The sequence below is a fragment of the Oenanthe melanoleuca genome, chromosome 2, assembly GCF_029582105.1.
Source record: "Oenanthe melanoleuca isolate GR-GAL-2019-014 chromosome 2, OMel1.0, whole genome shotgun sequence".
In the NCBI taxonomy this organism is placed as follows: Eukaryota; Metazoa; Chordata; class Aves; order Passeriformes; family Muscicapidae; genus Oenanthe; species Oenanthe melanoleuca.
The window spans coordinates 130,248,229-130,275,851 of record NC_079335.1 but is presented as its reverse complement, the minus strand read 5'-3'; the positions used below and the strand labels follow the sequence as shown (position 1 = coordinate 130,275,851).

Below are 27,623 nucleotides of genomic sequence, written 5' to 3'. Positions count from 1 at the left end.
TGCTCTACATGTTAATCTCTGAAATTTTGTTGTAGCTCCCCTCCTTGGTGCTGTATGCATTAAGATGTTCTCTAATTCTGACCTCCTCAAGTTTTATGCCTCCTTATTTAGAGAGTAAACCATGCCTGTAACTCAAAGGGGAAGAAAATGAAAATGGTATTTCCATTAATGCATGACTGCATGGTTTTCTGACAATATTATATCCACATTCAAGGAACATATTCCAAACTCAAAGATCTAGGTAAAATTAATTATTGTCTTTCATGATTCAGAAAAATTACGTACTTCTCCATAGTCAAGGATGTAGCTCAGTATTTTCCTATAAAGGTTCATAATAAACTTTGAATAGATACTGCATGAAACAAGAAGAAAAACCTGGAGTGAAAAACAAATTAATTGTTCAGTCACATTTATTTTTACCCAAATGTCAGCTGTGTTCCAGCTTATTTTGTTGACTTCCCACTGTAGAGAATTCTGCACGTATTTCACATTTTGTAGCAATACAAAATTTCTTCTCTGGGACTACATTTACAACTTGTTCAGAAGAGAGAGCTGAATTAAATAGTTCTGAGTGAAATAGTTCTAAATTAGAATAAATTGTTTCCTTCTTGTTGTAAGACATGCTTCTGATCAAGAGTAGCATCTTTAAAAATATCTGATTTACTTTTATTTAAATAAAGAGCTTATACGGAGATAAAAGTGCTCACTTCTGCTTATGAAATTTAATATGTAATTAGCAGTATTAATTAATGTCTATGTAAATATTCTGATAAATATTTTGTACAAAGTTCTTCTAATTTCTTTGCTTAAAAAAGCCTAATCCTCATCTGGAGATGCAAAGAGTAATTAAAAATCCTTACAAAACTTAAAGGTCTTGAATTTCAATAGGCTTACATCATCTCTCTAGGAGCTGGGAAGAGCAAAAGAACCAAATGTCTGTGGGCAGATTCTGTTGTGCTTTGAATTTTTTACTGAACATTTGAGTACTCTGGAGGCTGCAGTTGCAGAATGTTGGTAGGTCATACCAGTGCAGTGTCTAGGAGGCACAGGAGTGATATGGTAGGAATATTGCTTCCACATTTTAATTTATCAAGAGATTGTTTTAACAGCTCCTAGTATGGTGTTTGGGGAATCCATCCTGACTGGGATGCCACTAATGGAACTGAGGTAAAAACTGCAGCATTTACTGGTCAGCAGAAAGAAAATGCTACTGCAGTAAAAATATCTGTCCAGAGACAGACATGGCCCCTAAACAGTGTGCTAGTGCTGTATAGGACACAGCTGGTTGTCAAGAGCACAAAAAAATAGATGTTCACATTACTTTTTACTTTTTCAACTTTGTTCCTTTTGATTTCACGATTTCCAATTCTATTTTAAGTCTGAAATCTGTACTTCAGCTAATTCATATTTCATAGAAATTTCAAAGAGACTCTTCAGATGTTTAATAAGTGGCATTTCTTTTCAAGATCTTGCACAAAAAAAAGAAGTGGTGAAATCTCTCTCTCTTTTTTTTTTTTAATCCTTAGAAAGAGTATCGAAAAGATTTGGAAGAAGGGATGAAAGGAAAAGGAATGACAGTGTTTGAAGATACACCAGATTTGATTAGAGTGAAAAATGCAGCTCAGATACTAAATGAGGTATGTTATCCTAGTCAAGGTTATTAATACCACAGAAGGTTCACTTTGTGTTAAACTCTGAAGATTCCTATTTTTTTTTACATAATCTACAATGAAATTTGTAAGTATTGACACTTAGACTATTTCTGTTTTGCTTGAAAAATGTAGTAAAGCTCTGAATAAAAAACAACAGAGAACAGATAATTCAGATTTTCAGACAAGTGAAAGGTCATTGGATATTGTTAATGGGGGTTAGTAGATCCAGCATTTAGAGCTGTGATATAGATATAGATATAGATATATATGTATGTTATAAATATATATATGTGTGAATAAACATATATATAATACATAAATAAATACAAAATTAATATGAAATAGATTGATATTATATATATATACACACACATATACATAAGATTCAGAGGGAAGGCCATGGATAGGGCCAATTTGATCACTGTAAAGAAGTGTGGGAATATATAGCTTAACTCCTAGGATTATTTTTTCCTTGGAGTTTTATACAATATGAAGCTTAGAGGAAACATCTGCCATCCCATCTTTAGCAGAGAGGAATTGAGGGATGATGTATTAATTTACAATTCTTTAAAAAAAAAAGTGGTTTTTGAAGTAGAGAGTTGTTTTATACATTTATTTCCACATCAGAGTGAGACAGAGATGGAAGACTGAAAATGTTTTTGCTCATGTTTTTGTAAGTGATTGAACCACTGTATTGAGTACAAGCACATATTCCTTCTTCTTCTAATGAATATACAACCTAAAAATAATTAGCAAACAAGAAAAGAAAGAGGCATTTTAAAGGTATTAGGGGTATTTACTTTGAAAAACAAGAGTTTTCCACAGGCAGGGATGAACTAGAATAGAAAAAAAAAAAGATGAATATCACTACAGTAGTAGAAATAGCACTGGATGAGAATATTTCTTTATTAAAAAAACCTTACAACTATTGTATAAAATATTTCCATATTGCTTTTTAATATAATTTGCTGATGAACAAGGAACATATCCTTGCTTGGATAAGCTGAAGATGAAATATTAATTTTGTTTTCAGGTTATTGTTTATTTATAATTTATGTTGTGAGGAAAAAGCAGCAATCACAGATGAGGACTGCCACTTGCCTAATGGCTATGGTTCAGGAAGGACCTATTAAATGAATAAATTACAACTTCCTGAACTGGAAGTTCACTGGAAGCAATTCTGTATGGTATTAAATTTCTAACATGTAGTCTTGTCATAAATAAAATATTTTCTTAAAAGTAAAATGTGTTTCAATTAGACTGGTGCCAAGTACCAACTTATTACACCATGTTCTGCAGAGCCAAACTTCCTCTTTTCTTTAGAGGATAACTGTAGCAAGCTGCATGGGCTGACTTCCTCCCACCCTCTGCCACATTAAAAATTCATTGATAGAGGTTTGTACATTCATTGAATATCTTCTAAAAGTTTTCTTCCTGTAGTTTGTTATGTGTTTTTTCTGACAACAGCTTACCAAGACTCTTGAGAACGTTGTCTCTTGAAAGTTTTGATTGACTCTAGATCCTAAATTTAGGTGTCTTGTGGGAAAAAAACTACTTGTAACTCTCTGGATATTGTGAATATCATGTATAAATTCTATCTTCACAGAGGCAATACAAGAAAGACTTGGAAACTGAAATTAAAGGGAAAGGCATGGAAGTTGGTCCAGATACACCTGAGATAAGAAGAGCCAAGAAAGCTTCTGAAATTGCCAGCATGGTCAGTACCACTCCTGGGGCAGGCTTTCCATTTGAGAGAATGAACAAATTACTGTGATTGAGAATTCCAGGTGGAAAGCAATCCAGGCAGTACTGAAAACACAGATTTCTCTAAATAGCTAGTCCACTGAGCTGCAAAAAGTTGGGTGTAAGGGAGGAAAGTTAAGACTTCCCAGAACTTAGACCTTCCCATCACCTTCTGCAGTTTGTGCTTTTCCTCATGAGCCATTCCTGGCCTGGAGTGTGTTTGGTCACTGTGGACCCTGCTGCTTTTGGATCTAAACAGCTTCTTATTTATGTTGGGGCAACTGATAACAGAGTTAGAGAGATGCTAAAGCATTATGGCTCAGTCTTGCAAAGCATGGCAGAGGAAATTCTCACCTGACTGTGGCTGCCAAAACTGCAAACAGGTGGGTGTGGAAGGCTACATCTGATTTGAAATGAGCAGTGTGTTAAAAGAGTTTTTTACCTATCACCAACTGTAGTGTAGGCATTGCATGGAGAGGTTCTACAAAACTAGTACTGTTGAATCATTAGTTATTTGGTGGTTTATGAATGCTGGTCAGTGAAATAGCACAGATTAAATTGGGAAAATTTGAAGAATTTGGTTGTCAACATTTCCAATGCTGTTCTTTTCAGAAAGAATACAAGAAAGACTTGGAGAATGAAATTAAAGGAAAGGGAATGGAAGTGAGTATGGATACCCTTGATATACAAAGAGCCAAAAAAGCTTCTGAAATTGTCAGCCAGGTGAGTACAGAACTAATTGCTTTAAGATTACTTTGAAAGAAAAACACAACAAGATGTAAAAAAGATAAAATCCTCTTGAACATTCTTAAGCTAAAAAAAGCAAGCAGTGCACAATAAAAAATATTAAATTGAAGAAATCAAAGAATTTATTTTTATAGTGTGAGCAGTATTATGAGAATAGCTTTGAAGACAGCATGTACAGACAGTTGTAGTAATAGTTATGGGATTTTTTACCCTTTATCTTTTCTTCAAAAAGAATATAAAAAGGATTTGGGGACTGAAATGATAGGAAAAGGGATGAAAGTTGGTCCATATATTCCAGAAATACAGTGGGTCAAAATGGCTTCAGAAGTAGCAAGCCAGGTAGACAGAGTCAAAAGCTTAATGTTTTAATTCTGTGTAACAATGACTGCTTGACATGTGCTGCTCAAAATACTTCTTCTATAGCCTTCACAGCCATACTAAATTAATTTACATGTAGTAAAATGTCTTAACTGCCTGATTCTTATTCTTATTTGTATTTAGGCATGTTACACCATGTAAATGGAATTTAATTATTGATATCTACCTGTAGTTCTTTTCACATTACTTAATTCTCTAATGAATGTTACATTACATACATCCTGACAGTGAGGGGAAAACATATATGAGGATATATTTTATATGAAGATATGTTATATATGAGGATATATTATATATATTATATATATTTTAGTGTGGGGGCAGACAATGGCAATGGTATCATGGAGAAAAGAGTTTAAGTAAATATTGGACAGGGATCAGGAGGCTCGTTAGCAACAAACATCTTTTCTAAAATTTGGATATCCTGAACCCAAAAAGCATAGACATGTAAAAATTATTTTTTCAGAAAATGTACAAAGATGAAGCAGAGAAGATGCTCTGTAACTATTCTGCTGTCCCAGACACTCCTGAGATGGAGAGGATAAGAAGCACTCAGAAAAACATCAGTTCAGTGAGTAATAGTGCTTCTCCCATTGCTTGTAACTTTTCAGCTATTTTTTTAGTTTAAATAGGATCTCTTGTGTCACAGTGTAAAATAGGGAACTTATGAGTAGAAGTGCTTTGAACCATTTCCATAATTTTCCTGGCAAAAACTGTATTGCTAATTTCTTTCAGTAAAAATAATACCGAGCTTTTCTAGGTGTGACAGTTATTTTGAATTTCTACACCACTTATACCACCTTGCCAAACCACAGTTATTTTTAAATGAAGATTTTTTTTTTCTTTTTCCATCAAGCCCCAGGAAGTACTTTATTTAAAAGAGGAAAAGAAAATCTAAGGCTTCTTACTGTACATTTTTCATCTGTTTCCTATCATATGTACTGAGCATCAAGATTGGGGTATAACATTTGAACAGATGAGATTTCATAAACATATATATATGTAATGATTTTATATTACACTGGGTATATTTTTAAATTTTATGCTAGATTTAAGTTTCAGTTTATCCCTAAATATAAATTATGAGCTTATATTTCTAAAATTGCCCAGTTTGGGATGTATTAAATTCCACTTCCTTTTTGGGCCCATTAATGCTGCTGTTTGTAATTCTGCTTTTGATTGTAGTAGAACAGAGAAGAGGAGTAAATCTAGCCTCCAGAACAAAGGGCCAGTCAGTGGCTGGATTTTATGGCAGACTAAGTAATACTAATGAAGCCAATGATTTGTGAGAAAGGAATCTAGGATGCTTAAATATTTTTAGTATTATCTGACACACGTGTTCTTTAACTTGGAGACATCCTCAGCTCTTCCAGCTCTCAGAAATGACTGAGGAAACCCAGTTAGCTTTTCCCAGAGGTGTTTGCCTGCAGCTCCCCTGTACAGCTGAGGCTTCTGCAGGGGAGCAAGAGCCTGTGGGGAGAGCAGAGGAGACACCTCTGAGCCTGCTCCATGCTGTGGTCACTGCTGTGACATCTCCAGCCACCACCTGCCCTTTTTCTGCCTTTGAATCAGGGCAGGATGCAGCTGAGGGCTGCATCTTTCTAGAAGGAGCCCTTGACAGGGTCACTGGCCCAGTTTTGCTTCCTGACATCTGCTGGCTCCTGGTTTGAATGGTGCTCTGCACAGCATCAGTGTGGTGTGTTTATCACCAATTTCATGTCACTGGTGTCCTGCCAGGCAAGGCTGGAACTCCCTGGAGCAGAGGGATCCAAGCCAGCCCCTGTGGTCTGCTTTCCTCCTTGCTCCAGCCTTTGGTAGCTTTTGATGAAGTCCTCAGCAGGTGAGTGGCTCTGGCAGTGTGGGCTCACTCAGGTACCAGGCTTAATTAAGACAGGTATCACCACTTAATTCAGCCTTGACAAGGCTCTGACACATCTGAGCCCCTTGCAGCCCTGTAGGCCACTGAGCTTTCAAGGCTGACAATTATCCTCTTTCTTGCTGTTCTAGATAATAAGGAATAAAATGTTTTGTCTTTGAGATGGTTTCTATTTGCTTTCTTTTGTGATTTTCCTGTTTCTCTTTGTGGGTCTCCTCCAAATGTAGGAAAGCAGTTTACAGCAGTGAAGGAACTATCTTTTTTTCTTCTTTCTCTATGTTTTAATCTTTCATCCTTCTGTGCAGTTTAGATGATAAAGGTAAATTATTACTGAGTGAAGATACAGCTGGAAGCAGCCCAAATAGATAAAAAAGCCAATGATCCCTAATAGTCTTCTGATTTTTGGATTTTGTCTCAAGTGTTCTTCTGCCTTAAGGGACAAAAAATAACAACTAGCTCTGCAGATAAGATCATTGCTGCTTTTAGTTCACTAGCTCATTTGGCAGATGATTTATAAAAGGATATTTCCTTCACAGTCATCTCTTTCATAGAAAAATTCCTGTCTCCAACATATTTTCCCACTCCTTCCTTGGTAGAGGAGAAAAGTATATTGTAGTCCAGTCAACAATATAAACCTTTCTAACTGACATGGTGCAGAAGAATTTTCAAGTTCTTACTCACAAACTGTCTCTATTATCACATGGTAAAACAAAATTCTAGATTGTTAAAGGTTTTCTGAAGATTTGAAAAATTAGTTGCAGACATTCACTCTTCTCTAGAATATTTGGCAGTGTTATTCACCCCAGGCTAAGGAGGACAAGGAAGTAGGAGGAATGAATAGAGAATGATGCTTTTATTGTTCAAGGTTTGTTTACAGGAAAACTTAAATGGTAAAGATTCATGTTGTTAACTCCAGGATCAGACTTATTTTTTACACTAACTGATTGGAAATACTTACTAGATGGCAACAGCTGTAACACCAAATACTGAAAATCAAGTAAAACTTCTTTAGGAGTTTTCCAGCATGAACTGTTTCTCCATGGTTATTTAAATTGTAACCATGCTTGGAATTTGTGGAGCAGTTATTTACTGTTCCTTTCAGTAACTTCAAATTATTGATTCTACTTACATGCTTTGTGTTTATCCTTTACTGAAACAATTGAAATATAGGGAATTGTATAAACAGTGTGTGCATCTTTTAAGAAGTGAGTTTTGCTTTTAGATACAGTCCTCAGCTTTCTGGCTTGAACCTAGGAGTCAAAAATTGCAAGACTTGGATTGCAGCTCTGTAGGTTGTTATGGTTGTTTTTCCATGAATATTTCAATTTTCTAGTTTGTTAACTTAAAAATAATTGTAATGTCTTTACACTTCTCACAGTATTTTAAGACCTGAAGACTACAGAATCCAGATCAAGTCTGCATGTACATGCACCTTCAATTACATTGAAATGAATGAAATTACTCAAGCATGAATTTACATTTGTAAAAATTTATAGAATATTATATAAATTTTAATATTTTTTCCAAATTTAAGTATCTCATTGCAAATACTTAAAAATACTGAGGTCAGTTTAAAGGATGAGATAATATTATCTGGGTTACAGCTGAAAGCAAACAATGTTATTGTAGTTATTGATAATTAGTGTTATTTATGAAAAATTAAAGTATTTGCTTTCCTAGCAAGATTAATAGTCAGACCAATTTGGAACTTGGAAAATTGCCTAGCCCTTTTATGAGAACTAGTATTTGCATTGCTAACAGTCTCATAATTATCTTTTCTTTTGGGGAAATGAAGGTGTTTTATAAGAAGGAAGTAGGAGCTGGCACAGCTGTAAAAGATACTCCAGAGATTGAAAGAGTAAAGAAAAATCAACAGAATATTAGTTCGGTGAGTGCTATTAACATAAAATATTCTTATGTGAGTAAAAGGTGGAACAATTTTTTTTTCATCTTGTTTACTAAAAAATTCTTCATTTTCATATCACACATCTCATTCAGATAGTTGTCCACTGGATTTTGGATACAGAGCTCAATTCTAGCACAGCTAGAACTCCCCTCTGCTGTAGTACTTCTGTGTCCACAGGTGGAGATTATAACTGAAGCATTAAGAAAAATAAGAAAATATTTTAACTAAATATTTGAGGAAAGTGTTTTGTCTCTCAAGAGTGAGAAATAGGAAATGCCTTTCCCCATATGACAAACTGAACAGCAGTTGTATTTGCAGTTAGAAAAATACTATGTGACAAAAAAGAAAATCTGTGATATTCTGTTAGAGGCTTGCATGTATTGCATAGGACTTGATGTAGTTTGCACTTCAAGACAAGAAAAACTGTGTCCAGAGTTCAGCTGTGTGATAAGGTGGAGAGTTGGTGCCTCTTTATGTGCTGGTGACAAGTTGATCTGTAGATCGGGTGAAATTAATTCTGAATTGATATTGTTTATCTAAAGATGCCCAATGTCTTTGCCACTTCAATAGGCAAATCAAAATAAAATATCAAAATTACTGTTTTCTTCAAATAGAACATTATCTTCTGATAAATATGTGTCAAAACTTAAAAAAACCCTGAAAAATGGCTGCCAAGCAGCAAAACCCTTGTAACTACATTCTTCACTTCTTTGTTATATTTGGTGGGGCCTCCTCTGGGGCAGATTTTATGTTTGTGACATGACTTTTCTGATTATTCGATTTTTTTTTTACAAGTAAAGTTTGAAAATAATGTATAGACATATATATAGATAAATAGATACTATGTTGTGTTTAAATATTAGTTAAAATATGAATTAGGGACTCTGGTCACCTATTCTCATAGCATTTAATTGATTAGTGAATAGTGTTAAACACTTTATTTCCTACCCAAGTAAGGTCAGTAGAGAATTTCCAAAAATTTTTGAAAAGCTCATTTTTTCCTTGGAACTTTTTCTGCTCAATCCATCACTTTTCATCTTGTTGTTTTGAGTCACAGTGCAAGCTACCATGTGTCCTAAATCCTAAAATAGTTGGATAAATAGTTGAAACCTGCTGGTTGGGAAGCTGTTATTTTCTTGATTTGAGGGTGAGGGGTTTTTTTTTTTTTTTTTTTTTTTTTGTTATTTTCTTTTAAATTTCCAGTAACCACAGACTTTTATTTCAATAATAGTCACACAGAAGGGAGAAATCTTACTCTAAAGTTTTTTTCACAATGCATTTCAAAGTGAAGTGGAAAAATAGTGTATACTGTTCTTGCTGTTTTAGAAATCCTAAATAGTGGTGAAGAGGGAAAAATGAAAGGTTGGTCAGTATGCAAGTAAATACATTTGAACAAAAACCTGCCAAGGGAAATACAAAATGCATTAGTGGTGTAGTGCTATGATGTAAGCATGGCCTTTACCTTGCTAGTCTTTGTGTAGAGTTAATGTTTTATAAAAGGTATTTTATTACATGTAGTGTACTTGAAATTACTTTAGTCTTGTATAATATTTATTAGAGGTGTAGCATGCCAAATTTAAAGGCAATGTACAAGAATGTTTCAAATTACATGTCAGTGAGAGGGAAATTGTGCAGTGAGAGGGAAATTGTATTGTGTAAGTTACAGGGGTCCCAAAGGAAGGGTAAATTACACCAATTTTGAATCCATTAGATTAAAATATTTTACACTTATTTTTGAATTTAGCCAGAAGAACTTGGGACAGCCTTAAAACTATTTTCTGGGCTAAACAAAACTAGAATGTGGAGCAAATTTGCAATGAAAGAAACACCAGGGCACCAAAGTAATACTTACAGTACAACCAACCCCACAAAAAAGTCCATTGAATCATGTTCTGAAAGGGATCAGATTCTTCCAGATTACATAAGTGGGAGACAAACGTCAGAATTGTGTTTTCAAATCCTGAAATACAAGGTGGTGACAGCCAAGGAGGTTGAGCTCACCTCACCTGTTGTGATGATGGTTTGGAAGAAGCCAAGGTCTCACAGAACTTTCAAAGCAAGCCACAGACCCATGGACTGAAGCTGAACCTGAACTGAGAAGCTACAAATGACCAAGGACTTTTTAAAAACTTGTTTATATTGAGGGGCAGGCAGGGCTGGACACAGCACAGAGAAGAAGCAGCACTTTGGGAAGAAGATTCTATTTGTTTTTTTGTTAGTGTGAAATCTGTGAGGACACCCCTGTGGTATGTCAGTCAATACCACAAAGCTGGGGTCTTATTAAATTCAAGTAACAGACATTTTGAAGCCTTTTAAGTAGCACTGCCAATTCTTAAAATTACCTAATAGTCTCTATTAAAAGACCCTTTTTTCTAGTGCTTTAGTATATTTGTCCTAGACTGTCTGGACTGAAATTTTCCATTCCTGGTCTGTACTTTGGGCTGGTTTGGTTTTATTTATTTATAAGTTTCAGTCAAAGCAGCTTCCAAGTATGAGCTTAGAGAAAAACAAGTTTTGTCAGTGCTATGAAATTGGGCATTTTGCAGAAGTACCATGTCTTGAGAAGAGAGTTGAAAATTAAATGTTAGAAAAAACCAGTAAATAAAGACAGCACCTGCAAAGGCATCAACAACCCAGACAACTATGTCCTCACTTGTGTGTCTGCGTGTGTTTTTAGAGAACTTCACTAGGACTTTGAAGCCATCCACCCATTTAGGAACACCTAAAAGGCTTGGTTTCTGAAATGGACTGGTAGTCTCCATAGCAAGTTAATAGTAATACCAAGTCATTATCAAAGGATGTGGATCTCCAAGTAGTATATACAGTATATCCCAATTGTGAAAATAGCCACAATCCCATGTGATGTATATTCCCAGTGTGTTTCAGTACACTGGAATTGCTATAAGCACTCTCTGCTGCATTACATCAAGCAAGATACGTTAGAGACCCGAGCAGACTTCTTTAAAAATTAAATATAACTGTTGCATTTCAGGCCAATGCTTTGTAGATGTGGTCTAGTAGTGCAGTATGTGTAAAGGGGAGAGTGATGTGTTTTAGTGCCTGTCTCTCTCTTCTTTAAATTGATAATATTTTTGTAACATCTATTGTGCAGATTAAATACAAGGAAGAAATTCGACGTGCAACAACTATTTCTGATCCACCTGAACTAAGGAGAGTCAAGGAAAACCAGAAGAATATTAGCAATGTGTGCCCCAATTTCATTTCTTGCACACTTCTCTCTGTCATATTAAATGTTTTTGTGTCTTGGGTGAATATGTCTGTGGTGTTCGTGCTACTTTCTGTTTGTTCACGAAGAACAATTTAATCAATTAATGGTAAAATGATAATCCTTAGCCTTGCACTTTGATTCATAACAATAAGAATTCTGTTGAAATAACAATTGTCTGTGTTTGAAATAGAAGAACTGCCAGAGGGTGAGTACTGAGTATTGTGTGGAAAGATGGGATTGATTATTAATGAATGGTATTTTCCATCCAAATGCAATGTGCTCTTTAGTGATATCTATCACATTTACATATTCTGTTACTTGGAAATCTCTGTTGTAATATCTTCTGACATGTTTGCTAGGTTCAGTACAAAGAACAGCTCTGCAAAGCCACTCCTGTGAGTGTCACCCCAGAGATGGAGAGAGTCAAGAGGAATCAAGAGAATGTCAGCATGGGAAGTTGCTATCCTTTAATATTTTGTATTATTTTTAGCTGCAGAAGATGAGTACAAAGTTCTGCTTTCTGAAACTGTGCCTTTCCTTTAGTCAGGGAAGAACTAATGTATTGTAATATGTTGGAATTCAAGTAATGGAATTACTTGAAAACCTTATTTTTTTAAGGAAGCAGTCGTGAAAAGGCTTTGTTTGCTTTGGGCAATGGCAGGTGAAGTATCACACATTCTATTAAAGAAATGGCTGCAATGCTTTGAGATGTTATTCTCTTCCTTGGATATTTGCAGAAAATCTTGACCAATTTTTTTTTTTTTTTTTTAAATTTCTTTTAACAGAACACCTGTTTCCTGTTTTATTTTGCTTTGTAAAAAGTTAGCTACACTTGTGCTCAAACTTCTGCTCTCATCCTTGTCTCCTTCTGGTTCCTCAGTAATATTCTCATCAGAATTTAGTATTTAATGGCTGATATAACCATTTGCAGGAGCACAGAGAAGAAGGCAAGGACTGGAGAATGCTTCTGCCTTCCTGCACTGATGAAGTTGTACCCTGTTAATGAGTCCATGAGAGACCAGACTCACTGAGATCTGCCATCAGCAGCCATGGTCCACAAATAGCTACAGTGTTTCCCTGGGGTGCTTTCTGCTGCATTCACCAAAATTGTTTGGGTCACAATTTTCAAGAATTCTGTACCTCTGACTCAACTTCTGAATTATTGTTGCTATGTCTAGTTTTCCTAAAATGTATTCTTTTCAAAAACTGTTTTTCCAAGTGATTCAAACCAGTCTGTATAGTTTTTCTACTCAGTTTACTTTTCACCAATTTTTGTGCTATACAAATTTCACTGGGAAGTTTAAATTCTTTTCAAGTCACTGGAGTAGCTTTTAGTGAAGGTTCTTTAACTTCAGCCATTTCTAGAAGCATTAATTCTTGAATAGTCATTTTACCTTTATAAATGCTAATTTGCAAGTTTAATCCATTTGAAAGCTTACCATAGTTTTTTTGTAAGAAACTAATTTTTCAACTGGAATACATTGATGTGGACAGACCAAAATTGTGTTGTGGTGGAAGACAATTGCTTAAGCAATAGGTGCCTTATTGCCACAGTGCACTGCAGAATTATGTATCTATCTGCACACTTAACCTTATCACTTAAATCCAAGAGCTTGCTTTTGTATAGAAGCATTTATTTTGCATAAAAATATATGAATTGGTATGAATTTGTTGCCAGAATCTATGATTAAATATTTGCCATGTCTGACTTTCCAGCATGTAGGGCCAGTTAACATTAGATTGCTTGGTCTGTCAATGCCTGTAACATCCTGTTCCTTATCTGCTTTAGATCCTGATCCAGCCTCAAGTGTGCATTTGGTTAATGCATTGTGTTTGGTTATAAAGTCATAAAGGGGATATTCCTACAGTGCATTTAAATAAATGAAATTAGGCTGGATTCAATTGGCAGTTCAATTGCACCCTTTGTGTTCAGTCACCTTTGAACATGTAGTATGTAAAATTTAGAACATATATGCAGACCTTATGGAGTTTATGTGTCTTGACAAATATGTATTTGCAGTGGACCTTCCTGAAATTCAGTTTTTCATGTACTCTGCTTGCCTTTTCTGCATTGTATGTGGCTTAACCCCATTCCAAATATGAGTTATTTCTCTGTAGAGCCAGGAACCAGTCAGGTAAATGCCAAGATAGTGTGTGCATATGTGGTATATATCTACAGAAATGCATTAATAAACAGCCTGTACAGAAAAAAAAATCAAGTTTATCATTCAAAAATCAAGTTTTATAAACTTTAATAAACTTCAGATGTGTTTTAGCTTTTCAGTTGTTTCCTGGATGACCTTTGAAGTAATGCATTTTTACATAAAACAGGGAGATTCTGCTATACCTGAAAAAGTATGAATTTATGTTTTATTCTTTTAAATAATAGGTTCACTACAGAAAGCAGCCTGGCAAAGCTACTGCTGTGAGTGTCACTCCTGAGATGGAGAGAGTCAGGAAGAATCAAGACAATATCAGCTCGGCAAGTTGTTTGAATCTTTTTGTCATTCAGATTTTTCAGTCACTGTAGAAATATAAACATGGATATGCTTTTCCTGTTACATTTGCTGTGTCAAAGAAGTCCAACTTCATCATTCACTGAAGAGATATTGGTTTTATTCTTTGAGGACATGGACTGCAAATATGTGCAACCAACATATTCAGGGTTGTCTGATTATTCTTGCAGAAAAAGTAAGTGGTTGTGTTGGTGCCAGTATTTTTCAAGGAGAGAGTCAGTAGAGGTTAGTCATTCTTTCAAGATTTTTTTGTCTCTTGTTACCAAATTTGAGTTGCTAGATTGCAGCAATGAAATGCAGTAAAGATAAAAGGAAATGAGAATTTATCCTCAGAGCAAATTATTATTTTTTTTTTATTTTTTTTATTCAAAGCGTGGAAGTGTCCATTCTGTAACATGCCATCTGTGTTAGAGCTAAGTCCTTCTTAATAGAACTGTAGCAGAAGAGAATTGCAAGTAATGAACTCTTTAGAACTGAGTGTAGGACTGAAAAGTGTGTTGGATTTGTCAGGGAATATGTCTAAGGACAAAGGAACAGAATCTGACATTGTAAATGCATGTATCTTAATCATGTTCTTAAAATGCTCATGCATCTTTACCAAAGTGAATTATTTTTGAGGTGTGTAGTTGAAAATAAGAGGAAAACTTCACAAAAATTCTAGACTTTAAATATTTTTTTAATTTGTGAAAATGAAATGTGCTTTGCCAAGTGACTCATTCATTTTGTTTCTCAAGATTTACAGGGATAAATACTCCTCTATGTTAACGAGTAAGATAAAAATCAACCCATGCTGGCAGTAATTATTCTGTCCAGAATATACCTTACATTCAAAAGCATATGTAGCTGAATATATTTTCCTAGAGAATTTACTGCTTAATTAAGAAGGCTTTGAAGAATATGCAGTACCATATATTTTTGTTTCTTATACATTACTTCAAACTTTCCTATGAAACACAAACACCAAACCCATATTTTCATGGATGTACTTTCTTAGCCAATACATAATCTTAAGGAGGGTTAGTTTCAATACATTGTTTTTCTCATCACAAATGCATGTTGAAATAGATTTGCACAACTCATTTGAGAAGTAATATTTGGAGTGTATATACACAGGTAAATCTAAAATATTAACTAACACAGTGCACAGGTTACAGTGTGATGTAGGAGCTAAGAGAGGCCATTGGTAAAAGATTTCAACAAGACAGAAAAAACTGTAGAAGTACTCACTCCCAAAGCAATAAGTAGGATCAACCACTTTCACTATTTTATTATTTTGAGTGGTTTTTTTTCTTCTTATTTTTAACAGATAATTAACCTTACATCTCTACTAATCTGTAAAAATGCCACAAAATAAGCTAATCAGGAGAAATGTGATGTAGGAGATTCAGTACTTACTGATGCACAAAACCCAGAGCCCAGATGTTCCTTTAGGAAACAAAATATTCAGATTCTTCCCAGACACATTGCTTTATGCTGCTAGTAAAGATTAGCTATTGAATGGGAATAAGAAGCCTTCCAAAAGATTAATCCTCTTGTAAGAATTGAATTCCCTGGGCTTCTCAGGTAATCCCAGCCTGGAAGCAGACTGAGAACAGACTCTGTGTGTGTCTCAGTAATAAGACAGTAGTTTATCATCAGCCGTACAAATATCTTTAAGGATGTTCTAAGTCACAGTGGTGTTTTCTTAGTACTTACCTCATTTTTCAGTTGATAAATTAATGATTTAACATATGTCATTCAAACAGTCACAAATGTCAGCTTTTAAATAAATATAAATACTTTCTTATGAGTAAGTTTTTGATGGAATAAATATGCCTTTTGTCCTTACCAATATACAAGCTCATCTGTATCCTCACTGTGAAATAATTTCCTGGCACATGAGTGTAAAGAAGAGAACTGTTGGATGTTGTGGTTTGGAAAGGTGCTGTTGCATAGTGTGATTCTCACCATCCTTCCTACTGTAAACAAACAATTCACCTGTGCTGTTGTTGCTGTTTTGCAGGTGAAGTACAGCAGTGATCAGAGGCAGATGAAAGGTAGACGTAGTGTGCTTCTAGACACACCTGAGCTAAGGCATGTCAGAGAAACACAAAACAACATCTCAATGGTAGGGTGCTCTCTTCCTGTGGCTAGAGTGTTCTGAGGAATGGCACTTGACTTCCACTGGATTTTGCCTTCCATTAATATAGGTAACTAATGAAACTCTCTCCTCAGGTATGGAAGGAATATTTTCTTCTGACGCCTGCAGAGGGAGTGTTTGCTAACTGCATAGGAGTGTAATGAACATTTTCAAAATACTAATAAAGTTTTCTAACAGTTAAATGTCTGTTCTTTTGGTTTTTATTTTCTTTAAAATTGTACACACATCATTTGAGCATCACAATTTCACTGGATTAGGTGACACACTTCACCTTGTGCCTGTGCATGTTCCTGGTTTCTGTGTGACTTTGGTTCTTGGAATGAGTTGTTTTGTGTGCATCAGCTTGTGTGAGAATGTTTGTCAATTTAATTAATTGATGATTAAGTTATTTATAATGTAAATATGCATAATCAGCAGTACTACCTTTATAACTCTTACTAATACTGGGGTTTTGTTCCAACACTTGGTGCTGTAACACTTTGTACTCTAATGTTGTTTTTTCTAATTTTTTTTTAAAGCAAGCAGTTTGGAATAGTTTAGAATAGTTCTTTCTAAAAACTCATTTTTAAAGCCAGTTGATATATGATAAAAAAAAGCAAAATGTCCATTTTGTATGGTACTGTGCAAGTAGTCAAAATTATCAGTGAATGAAAATGCTTGAGTTCTTTGGAACTACTACTGGAACATTTTTACTGACAGATTTATTTGTCTGCATCACTAGCCAGCTGTTCTCTTAGAGAAGAAGAGAATGGACCAGATGACCTCCTGAGAGCAGGGCTGTTTTGTGTCCTATGTCATAGTAAGATGATGCTTTGCTGCTTAAGCTAGCACCTAATTCAGTGTCAATGGAAAAGAAATTCAAAATTGATAATAAAATATCAGAAAAACTAGTTAAGGTGATAGAAAATACTTGGCTGGCCATCCAGCCTATCTGATGTGTATAACAATTCTATTATGGTGCAAAGTCAAAGAACAAAAGTGCCTCATAAACCAAACATATATGCATTCCTGCACAGAATAACCATTTGCTGTCAGCTGCAGCCTGGGGAAAAATGTCATTCTCCTTGTTTTCCTAGGTAAAATATCATGAAGATTTTGAGAAGACAAAGGGCAGAGGCTTCACCCCAGTGGTAGATGATCCTATAACAGAGCGTGTACGGAAAAACACCCAAATTGTGAGTGATGCAGCATATAAGGGTGTGCATCCACATATTGTTGAAATGGACAGAAGACCTGGAATAATTGTTGGTAAGCTGTTAAATACTGTTGTTGAAAGCACAGTGGGGAAGATAAAAAACCCTGTTTGTGCTTTACAGATTTCATTTTCTCTCTTTTCTCACCATGAAACTTATGGATGAACTACAGGATCCGTGTCAGCTTCTAGAGAAGTCAAAATGGGAAGGAATGGGAGCTATATTATAATTTTCTCTGTAATTAAAAAAAAAAAAAAAAATATATATATATATATATAGATGGTTGTTACTGTTACTTTAAATTTGAATTTAGACTGTATAAGGAAGGTCAAAATATCTCCAATCTTAATTTTACACAGAAGAAAGATGATTAAAACTGATTCTGCAAGATTTTCAATGTTTAAATATTGCAGGCCAGTTTGAAATTTCCCCTTCTGTCAATCAGAAATTTCTCTAGAATTGCCCATGTCTATTACCTTATGTTTTACAATTTCACACAGCTTTAAAAATATCTCCAGCTGTAATTCATCACTAACTCATTAGATCTCTGGTAAGTCAAGTACCAGTGCTGAGAAGTGATGTTCTGAAAGATGATCCAAGATAAGGCTGAGTGTTCAAAGGGTAGAATACAGATTTGATTTATATCTAAAGACAAGGTATTGCATAAACATTATTTGGCATAACTGTAACGAACTCTGTTTAAAAAATGAAGTGGATATTTGAAATTACTTAAAAGTCAGAAAGTCTGCTACGGCAAAGGAACTGGTAATAGTTTTTCTCCTCTCATATCCTTTTGTTTTGGTGTGTCCCATTTCAGTTTTTCTGTGCTTTGCAGCCATGAAGACCCCAGTGGATCAGCATACAAAAAATCATACTGAGATAGAACTCTAAAATTCTTCATATGTAGTGATAACAGTGAGGCTGACTTTAAGTTTGCCTCTCAAAAACCAGAGAAATTACAGGTGGAGTGGACTAACTTGTGGGTCCCATAGGCCATCCTCCTGCCTAAAGCAAGGTTAACTGTTATTCCTGGCAGATGCTTTTTTTCAGTCTGTTCCTTGAAGTCTCCAAATAAGTCTCCCCCTATATGGAAGTATATTTATTTCCTTTTTGGTTGCCATCCTTTCTGTGTCTGTAGCTACAGTGGCCTTATATGAGAAGGGGTTTCCCAGAAGTGTGTGTGGAGAGAGCTCTGCCTGGGGCAGATGCTGGTGATCTTCCATCACTAATCACTTTCATAGTTGTGGTGCAGCCAAAGAAAAGGAGCAAGGCTTCTGGAAAACTGCAGTGTGACATTCAGTTTGCAATTTGCTCTTTAGTGTATGCTGCAAACCTCCTGCTCTCTGCTGCATTCTGTGTGTATGAGAAAAATGTGTGCAATCCCATGTTCAGCAGCTGAAGCCTTGCTAGCACAAGCAGATTGAAGGGCATCCCTGAGAGAGATTCTTGAGCTGTAAGAAATATTAGTACTATTTATCACCTAAACCTACTCCAGTGTCAAAACACAGAGAAATTCTTATTTTCCCATGCCTGCCAAACAGCAAAAATCGTACAAACTATTTAAAGGTAAAAGACTATGACAGACCTGAAGTATTTTAGCTAATGCTTTTTTTGGAATAAAATTGCAGTTATAATATCTGCTTATTAAAAAAAAAAAGCAGTGAACTCCCTGCTCATGAAATGTCCTTGGCAGCTAAAAAAAATTTGCAAACTGAAAAACATACTTACGACTCTCATGAGTATTTTTTGTAGTTGAAAATTGTTCAGCCAGTTAGAAAAATTGTGTCAGAATCCCTCTGGTTGATTTTTAATGTATTATTGGTGAAGCTAGAGCTACTCTTTCAAATGCTTGGTTACTAAAATTAATGACACTGCTCTGGCAAATAGGCACTAGTTTTAACCCTACTAAGCCATTCTAAACCCATCAAGATAAACTGATGTCAGTGAGCTTTGGATCTGTTACTAAACATGGACCACAGTCCTCACATGAATATAAGGATATTTCCCCTTGGCAAAAGTTACCTGGGTTTACTTTATCAACAGTTACAAATTCAATCTGATTTGTGTTATGTATTGCCAAGATTCTGATTCTATGTATGTTATGTCAGATCACAGAGATGGATAAAATCAATACAAATCTATGACTCTTGCACTGGTGCTGCCATGAAGCCATACTTACATTTTCACTTACTAAGGCATGATCAAACAGGACAAGCTGGGCCCTCACCAATTCCCTGCCCCTTCTCATGCCTGTCAGTACTTTGTGTAGGTGCATAATTTATCTCCATTAGGACTAACACATAGTTTATCATAAGATTTTGTGTTGGCTTTAACTTATCTTGGCAGGAAGGAGTTAGCACTATGCCTCACCTTATGGGAGTTGTGGTAGTTGTTGAATAATGTGCATACATTGAATTCTAAAGCCATGGGATTTATTTTGTTAGCTCTGTCTGCTCTTTCCTTTGCATCTAGGCTGTTAATAATTTGAAACACGACATATTTGGGGTCCTCATAGTCCTACTTTACCTGTCAACTCATTACCTCTCAAACCAGCAAAAGAACAAAGTTGGGAAGACAGGTTTTTTTCCTACTTATATATGGAGTAAATCTTGCAGCCAGGTCTGCCCAAGAAGAAACTCTGTAGTAAAAATGTGTGATCTGGTGGATTTGAGCTTTGATTGATTATACTTTACATCAAGGTTTTATTTTAAACTGGCTTTTAAACTGGAAGAGATTTAAAGATTTATTAATTTTAGATGTCAGATATCACAGAACCATTTAGATTGGAAAAGAACATTAAGACCATCAAATGCAACCATTAACCCAGGACTGTCAAGCACCCCAGAAAACCATGTCCTCAAGCATCATGTCAACACGTTTTTTGAATATCTCAGGGATGGTAACTCATCCACTTCCCTGGACAGCCTGTTCCAGTGCTTGACAACCCTTTCAGTGAAGAATCTTTTCCTAATATCCAATATATAAACCTCCCCTGGCACACTTGGGAACATTTTCTCACATCCTGTCACTTGTTACGTGGGAGAAGAGACCTATCCCCACATCACTGCAATCTCCTCTGAGGTATTTGTAGAGAGTGATAAGGTTCCCCTGAGCCTCCTTTTCTCCAGGTTAAATATCTCCAGCTCCCTCAGCTGCTCCTCAACAGGCTTGTGCTCCAGATCCTTCCCCAGCTCCATTGCCCTTCCCCGGTCTCTCTCCTGCACTTCAGTGTCCTTTTGGAATTGAGGGGCCCAGAACTGAACACAGGATTCAGGGTGTGGCCTCCCCAGTGCTGAATACAGGGGAATGGTCACTGCCCTGGTCCTGCTGCCCACACTGTTGCTGATGCAGGCCAGGATGCCATTGGCCTTCTTGGCCTCCTGGGCACTCACTGGCACAGGGAATTACTTGTTAAGTTCAGGAGTGGGCATCATTTTATCCTACGGTAGATGTGTACACTGCAGATTTCTACAGCTCCATTTGTCAACTTAGTTCATTTTTTTGATATTAATTAAGAAAGATAGATACTTTTCAGTTTACAGGAATTAAGCAATTAGTAGAAATTTATTTTGGATGAGCTATGGCCTGGCTCTTCTTCTTATGCTGACATGACCTCTGCTGTATGCAAAGGAGAGTCTGCAGTGTCTGTCAGTGTGGAGCTGTATACTGCCAACTATCAGCTATAGGGATATGCACTGCAGCATCTCCACACATAAGGATGCTGCTGGTGAACTTGGGAAATAATTTTGTTCCTCTGATGATTTTGGTTCTGCTACTGGAAGAGAGCTCTAATATGTGAAAGTTAACTGGTTTCCATTTATTTAGACTTAAGAACATACTATGGTCATGTTCAGAAAATGCAAAAAAATTGGAAGCAAAAGTCTCCTTAAAATAATGTCAGTGCTTAAAATGGATACATTAAGTTCTTTTAAGCAGGAAATGAAGCTTTCTGTTCTCTTGGGGTGAATATTTAGATATATTGGCTAATTTCTAGATGAAGGGAATTGATTGCTGATTGTTAAAGCTTATTCCTTTCATGCTTTTGCTTCCTTTGTTGTTTGTCTGTCTTATAATTTCTATGCTTTGGAAAAAGATCTTAAAGTTTGGCGCACAGATCCTGGCTCCATCTTCGACATTGATCCTCTGGAGGACAATATTCAGTCTAGGAGTCTGCATATGCTTTCTGGTATTGCTTATATCCTGACTTTTCCCCAATTCAGCTTTTCATGTTTGCAAAACTAAGTTGAAACTGTAAATTTTCAGGTCAATATGCCAGCCATATGTTTTATAAGCATGCTTTCATATATACTTACAACTGTTGTAGTTTAAAAACAGTGTTTTATAGGAACTTCAGCCATAATCACATGTGGAGATAAGAAATAGTGAAATAAATCTCATCTTAAACAAGTTATTTATGCCGTTTATAAGTAGCCATTTAAAAAGCATTGACCTACTTTGTCCTTGCTATAAGTAGAATTTTCAAATAGTTGGACCTTATAAAATTTCAGAGTTATAGAAAGTGACCTATTTATGAAATTGATTTCTTTTCCATGCACATTTTTCCTCTATGGCACATGAGTTCATGCTTTGTTCTGTTATTTGCAACTCCAAGGCGTTCATAGTTTTAGGGTAGATGGAAAAGGAGAGAAAGTAATGTAATAACAGGGAGCAGGTTTTGGCTTTACAAGTTTATTGATCCTTTTCCTGCATAGGAATATTTATTTTGCATGTTAAAGTTTTCACATGCATTTCCTTTTCTACTTTGGAACTTTAAATATTCTTTTGAACAATATATAGCTGTATTTCCACATGCATTTGTTTGCATGCTGGGATAAAGGAATAATTTGATTTTTCCACTGGAAATTTTTATATTCTTCATCGTTATCCCTTCTCTTTCTGGTATCTCAATACAACCTTCCATTTCTGCTATTCTTTTAAAGCAAGGAACAAACATAGTTGTATTAGATTTTGAAGCAAGCTTTGGAACTAATGGTGCGAGAATTTACTTTTCTCTAATTTCAATGCCATCAGTGTATGAATAGCAGTGTTAGCAGTGGTGGGGTTTATGTTGTTGCTTGTCTTTGCACTTCTGCCATCTATTTACTGTGGTATTCTTTATTTCTTTCTACCTTTGTAGAAAGAGCCAGCCGTTACAGTAAGCAGTATTTGCATTCCACTAGTGTGGGAGATTATAAATCAGATGGCTCTGACACGAACCCTACCTTTTCTTACTGCAGTGAGATAACAAGGCCATCTGATGAAGGAGGTACCCCTTATTGCCACCTTTTTCACTAACAGCACTGTTGCAGTGTTGCAGAGACTTCACTGGCCTGTATTAACTCCATATCCTTGTGTAGTCACAAGTAGAAAGTGATTTGTAAGCTGTTGCCTGATTGATTGAGAAAGCAAAGCAAGACTGCACAGCTTTTGTGTGCCATGTCATTCTATTGTGAATTCTCTTTCACAATTTTGGTAATGCTGTAATCCAAAGCCCTATTGGCAGTGCTTTAAACAAGGTGTGTTGTGTTTTTGCAAAATGTACATGAATCTGGTTTTATTTTTTCTCTTGAATGACACAATGTAATTGAATGAAATACACCTTTAACCTGATAAAAACCATATTTACCTTGGACTTTTCAGTGGGTAAATTAAGTAAATGATAGTAATTTAGTGACTAAAGTACTTTTCCCATATTCAACTGTGCAGATTTTTTGGCTCTGTTTTTATCTTTAAAAAAACCCAAGGAATTTTATTGTGTTCTCTCTTTCTCACATAACTAAGTTTTCTCTCATTCTCTCAGTGGTTTGAGAACCAGGGTTAACATTCAGCTGGGAATTTTATATAGTCTGTTATGGTTTAACATGGATTAATATTAGAATATTTTGCATTCTCAGGTACACACCCACATTTTGTATCTGTTTGATGCTGTTGATTAGAAGAAAATTTAGGAAAATTATGAATAAGTGTCTAGTCATCCTAGTAGCATTACAGAATGCACTAGACTTAACTGATGAATTGAAAATACTCTGAATCATTGCATTCTAAATAGATATTTTTAAAAAATAGTGATTTCTGCATCTCAGTTGTGAAGAAAAGGTGCATTGGAAAGATTATCCAAAGAGTTACTTTTCTTTTTCTTGTAAGAAACCATTTAGTTACCTACACAACATTAAATTACCCATGCTTTTAGAAGATTTTAAGGCATCTTAATTGTAGACTGCATTTGTTTATGTTCTCCCATTCACTGGAGTAATATGTTACTGTGGTGGTTGTTGCTTATGGAGTCTGAGTTTTTTGGGTGCTGTGTAAATAGATACAAGCAGCTCTGATTAAAAATGGTTGTGGAGAAGGTGTTCAGACTGAAGTGCTTACTCTGAACACAGAAGGAAACAGATATCTTTGACAGAAATGTATTGCCTTTTATCACATCAGACAATATTTGAAATTTTAACTTATTCTCAACTCTTTTAATAGATGATAGCAATAATTCGCATTATGTTGTTTTTTCTCTTCCTATGATGATGCAAATAGGGCTTCACAGTCCAGTGCACATTGTTTGTCTATAGCTGTTCTGCTCTTTGACAGTATTCCAAGCCATTTCAACATTGATTTGTCAGCTTGACTTGATTTTTAACAGATATTTTTTACTACTTGCCATATTGAGAATGGGAAATAGACTTTATTTTCCTGGTTGTTCTGGCACTAGTAAAAGCTTTTTGAGGCTCTATTTGAATCTGTTGTTGTGGTGATGTCTTGAACAGGTCCTTCCCAAGATCAACATATTTAACAAGAGTTTGTTTCTGTTTTAACCCAGCTGGATTTGAGCATCTGTAGACAGTTCCCATTGCAGGGAAGAAATAAGTGGCCCAGCTAAATAACTGAACATTATCCTAATGATTTACAAGAAACACACTTAGAAAGAACCAGCAGAAGATAATGTCTTTGGCCAGAAATGCCAATCTTTTTCATCCCATCAAAAGGTCATTTTGCACATAGCCACAAGACAAGTTTGCCCATGGCCTTTATGCAATTCCTCTTATGCCACAAATGAGAACCAAATCTGTTTTGGTGAGATTCCATGGCTGTTTCTCATGGAGTTTGTACTTTCAGATCAGCAGAGTTTCTCATTGGCAATTGTTCTATCTGATGCTTTGCCAACATGAAAGGCAGTTGGAGACCTGTAACCAATTTTACAATCTCTCAGTGTCTTTGGCCTTGTCTCATCATCTTTCACATATTTCTACATTGCTCAATTGCTACTTTATTTTAGACACCTTTTCTGATATTTGACACACAATTCAAGTCTTCGCCTGCCACAGCTGATGGAATTGTTCCTTAACTGCCTCTTCCCAGCTTTTAGCTGGGCCCCTGGCTTAATACCAGATGTTAAAGGCTTATTCTAAATAACTCTCTCTTCTATTGGGGAATTTCAGTAATAACATCACAGAGAAGCTACTAACATTGTTCATTAGAATTACTTCTTCCTATTTTGTTCCCTGACTGTTATTTTAGATGATGATGTTGAGCTGAATGTGTCTTTCTCAGGGAGCTTTCTCTACAAAATCAGTACATTTTTCTATGATATAAGTCCAGAAAATCCCCTGTTCTCCCTTTTAGAGAATTGCAGGTAAAATTGAATAGGAGACAATTGTTAACACTTTCCAGCAAGCTGGTGCAGGACAAGTGCTTTTATCTTTATAATCTTTTTAATCTTTTTGGAATTACTTTCCAACTCTGTGTCTCTTTTTTACAGCTTCATTCTGTGATTATTTCTCAGGGTTGACTTTATTACTTCAGGATATCTTTGAGGATTTTTGCCGCACTGAACAGAAGGTGTTAAACTAGAGTTTCTCAGTGTTGCATTAGAACTTGGTCTTCCTAAATACTTTGCAATTAGTTTTTGCAGGACAAAGTTTATCTTTGTACTTGAAAGCCATTCTGTAGGACTTCAGGAAACACTGGGTACCACATTTTTGCAAAATTCTCACTGGTAGTATTATTTTCAACTTGGCTGAAAAGGAATAGAAGCTGATGATTTCTTGAGTCCTGTTTTTACAGTGATGTTGCAACTTCTCAGCCATGGAATCCTTTACTTTTGGGAAGGTTTTTCAGATTATTTTCTTCAGAAAGAGAGGTTGAGATATATGGATGTCAGATTTATTTTTATTTATAAAGACAGACCATTTTTTTTCTCCACAGAACACTAGGAAAAAGCAACAAATATTTGAAGCTCAGGTCTCTCTTGACAGCATTCTGTCTGAAAAATATCTCAACTGTTGTGTTTTGGGTCTTATTTAGCCTCTTTATAAGGTCTTTTCTGTCCTGATTTCTCATGCAGCCTTGTACAGTGGTTTTCTCCCAATTCTTTCCAGACTCACTCTTTTCCTCCTCCTCTTCCCTCCCCTTCCTTCCCTTCAAGTAAAGTTCCACCCTGTCAGTTTGCATTCAGGCTCCAGGAGAGAATGATTTGGTTCATATGGCTTAACACCTCTGCCAATCTGGCACTATTTTGGACAGTTTCTAGTTGAAACCTTCAGGGCTGGTTTGGCTGGTTTTCTCCTCTTTTGCTTTTGACCTTTCCTTTGTTTTTGTTTTTTTTTTTTTTTCCCTTTTATTTCCTCTTAATGTCTAATTTGTGTATCAGCATATGGACATAAATTTGTCCTTACCATATGTTCAGACTTTTCAGTCTGAGGAAGTGACCATTTATTTTCATTTTCAATTGTGTGTAATGTGTGGATGGAGAAAAATAAGAGGTGAGTATCAGTTCATTTTCAGTGATGGATATATTGTTACTCTGCTGGGGAAAAAACATGGTTTCTTGGTTATTTTCTATGACATCATCCTATTATCTTAAAATATACATAAAAAGTCTGTAGGAGATGGAAATCAGGTTTGCTGTGCTCCCAAAAAAACATTATGTAGGCAACCTTAGTGGATGTTAGGACAGAATTTTCAAGTGCCTTTTGTTGTGTTTTAAGCATGTGCTGAAATTTGGTGTCTTTGCTTGGAGCCAGCATGTCACCAGTTGGCTGCAGGTGTGCTATTTTCACCTGTCTCCTTCAGCCCAAGTTCTTCAGACTCAGTTCACTTGCTGCCACCAGACAAGTAGTGAGAATTAGCATAAAGGAGCCTTGATATGAGTTTTCTCATGAGCTTTCTTTAGTTTAATGAAAACTTGAGTCTGCCAGCAGCACTAAAGTCTCTATCTTTGCCTGGTTAGTTATCTTCTTTTACTTGCACTGGCAATCCAAATACACAGATTTCAAGAAATCTGGAAATTCCACTTATTTTTTTATCAGCCTTGAAAGTAACCTGTAGATTGTTATATGAGAAAACTGAAAATTTTTCTCGGATCATTCATTGATATTACATAAAGCAATCCAGAAACAATTGCTGCAAAGAACTTCTGAGGAATAAATACAGCAAATGGGCATTGCTGTCAATTTGACTCCAAAGACTGTGAAAACTGAAGAAAACACAATGCTGCAGTCTCTTAAAGTTTTGAAGTCTTTATCTAGCTTGGAGTGGAAGTTTAATCAATGAGAGACAGTGAGTCCTTTCATCTCCCTCCCCAGTGCCATGTCCTCATTGTGTGATATGAACCTTCTGAAGAAGAAAGGCTCCAGAACAGCTGAGTCTGCTCCCCTTCCTTCCTTCAGGCTCCAGGGGTTATCTTCCTCCTTTCCTCACTGAGGCAGGAGCATGGTGTGGGTCAGACCTAGAAGAACTTGTGTTTGAGCTGCAGTGTGAACACAGCCCTGCAAAGAGCAAACACAGACTTTGTGTATTGCTGTGTGTCCCTGGCAGCAGCCTTGTTCTTGTTCTTGTTCTTGTTCTTGTTCTTGTTCTTGTTCTTGTTCTTGTTCTTGTTCTTGTTCTTGTTCTTGTTCTTGTTCTTGTTCTTGTTCTTGTTCTTGTTCTTGTTCTTGTTCTTTGTTACACCTCATGGAGAGGCCTTTTATTCCTCAGTCCAACATTTTGAACAAGAATTTTAAGGATGTCTCCTTCTCTCCCCCTAGCACACACCAATATCTGTAAGTCTGTATGTAAAATGATTGTTTGTAGGATTTGCCTGAGCCTTTGGCACCCAAACATATATATACCACAGAAAATCCTAGAACAAGGAACTTTGCTTCTGCTCCTGGTTAGTCTGGTCAGAAGACTACAAACTACTCAGATAAAATGGAGAAAATCCCTCTTTATTTCACATGCTGGAATTGCAGATGTTTCCCAATATTTT

General features: G+C 35.9%; 1 protein-coding gene across 2 annotated transcripts in view; it reads left to right on the top strand.

Moving 5' to 3' along the window:
• The window catches only part of NEBL (nebulette), a 244,932-nt gene that overhangs the window by 196,466 nt on the left and 20,843 nt on the right, over positions 1-27,623 (top strand). The window contains exons 12-23 of one of the 2 annotated variants that reach the window (XM_056484450.1): positions 1,527-1,637; positions 3,259-3,369; positions 4,008-4,118; positions 4,987-5,091; positions 8,192-8,284; positions 11,415-11,507; positions 11,891-11,982; positions 13,920-14,013; positions 16,050-16,154; positions 17,264-17,435; positions 21,474-21,566; positions 22,518-22,646. In XM_056484450.1, the coding sequence (XP_056340425.1) occupies positions 1,527-1,637; positions 3,259-3,369; positions 4,008-4,118; positions 4,987-5,091; positions 8,192-8,284; positions 11,415-11,507; positions 11,891-11,982; positions 13,920-14,013; positions 16,050-16,154; positions 17,264-17,435; positions 21,474-21,566; positions 22,518-22,646 (1,309 nt within the window). The remainder of the gene's footprint in view (positions 1-1,526; positions 1,638-3,258; positions 3,370-4,007; positions 4,119-4,986; positions 5,092-8,191; positions 8,285-11,414; positions 11,508-11,890; positions 11,983-13,919; positions 14,014-16,049; positions 16,155-17,263; positions 17,436-21,473; positions 21,567-22,517; positions 22,647-27,623) is intronic. The other variant, XM_056484449.1, reaches the window with a different exon arrangement.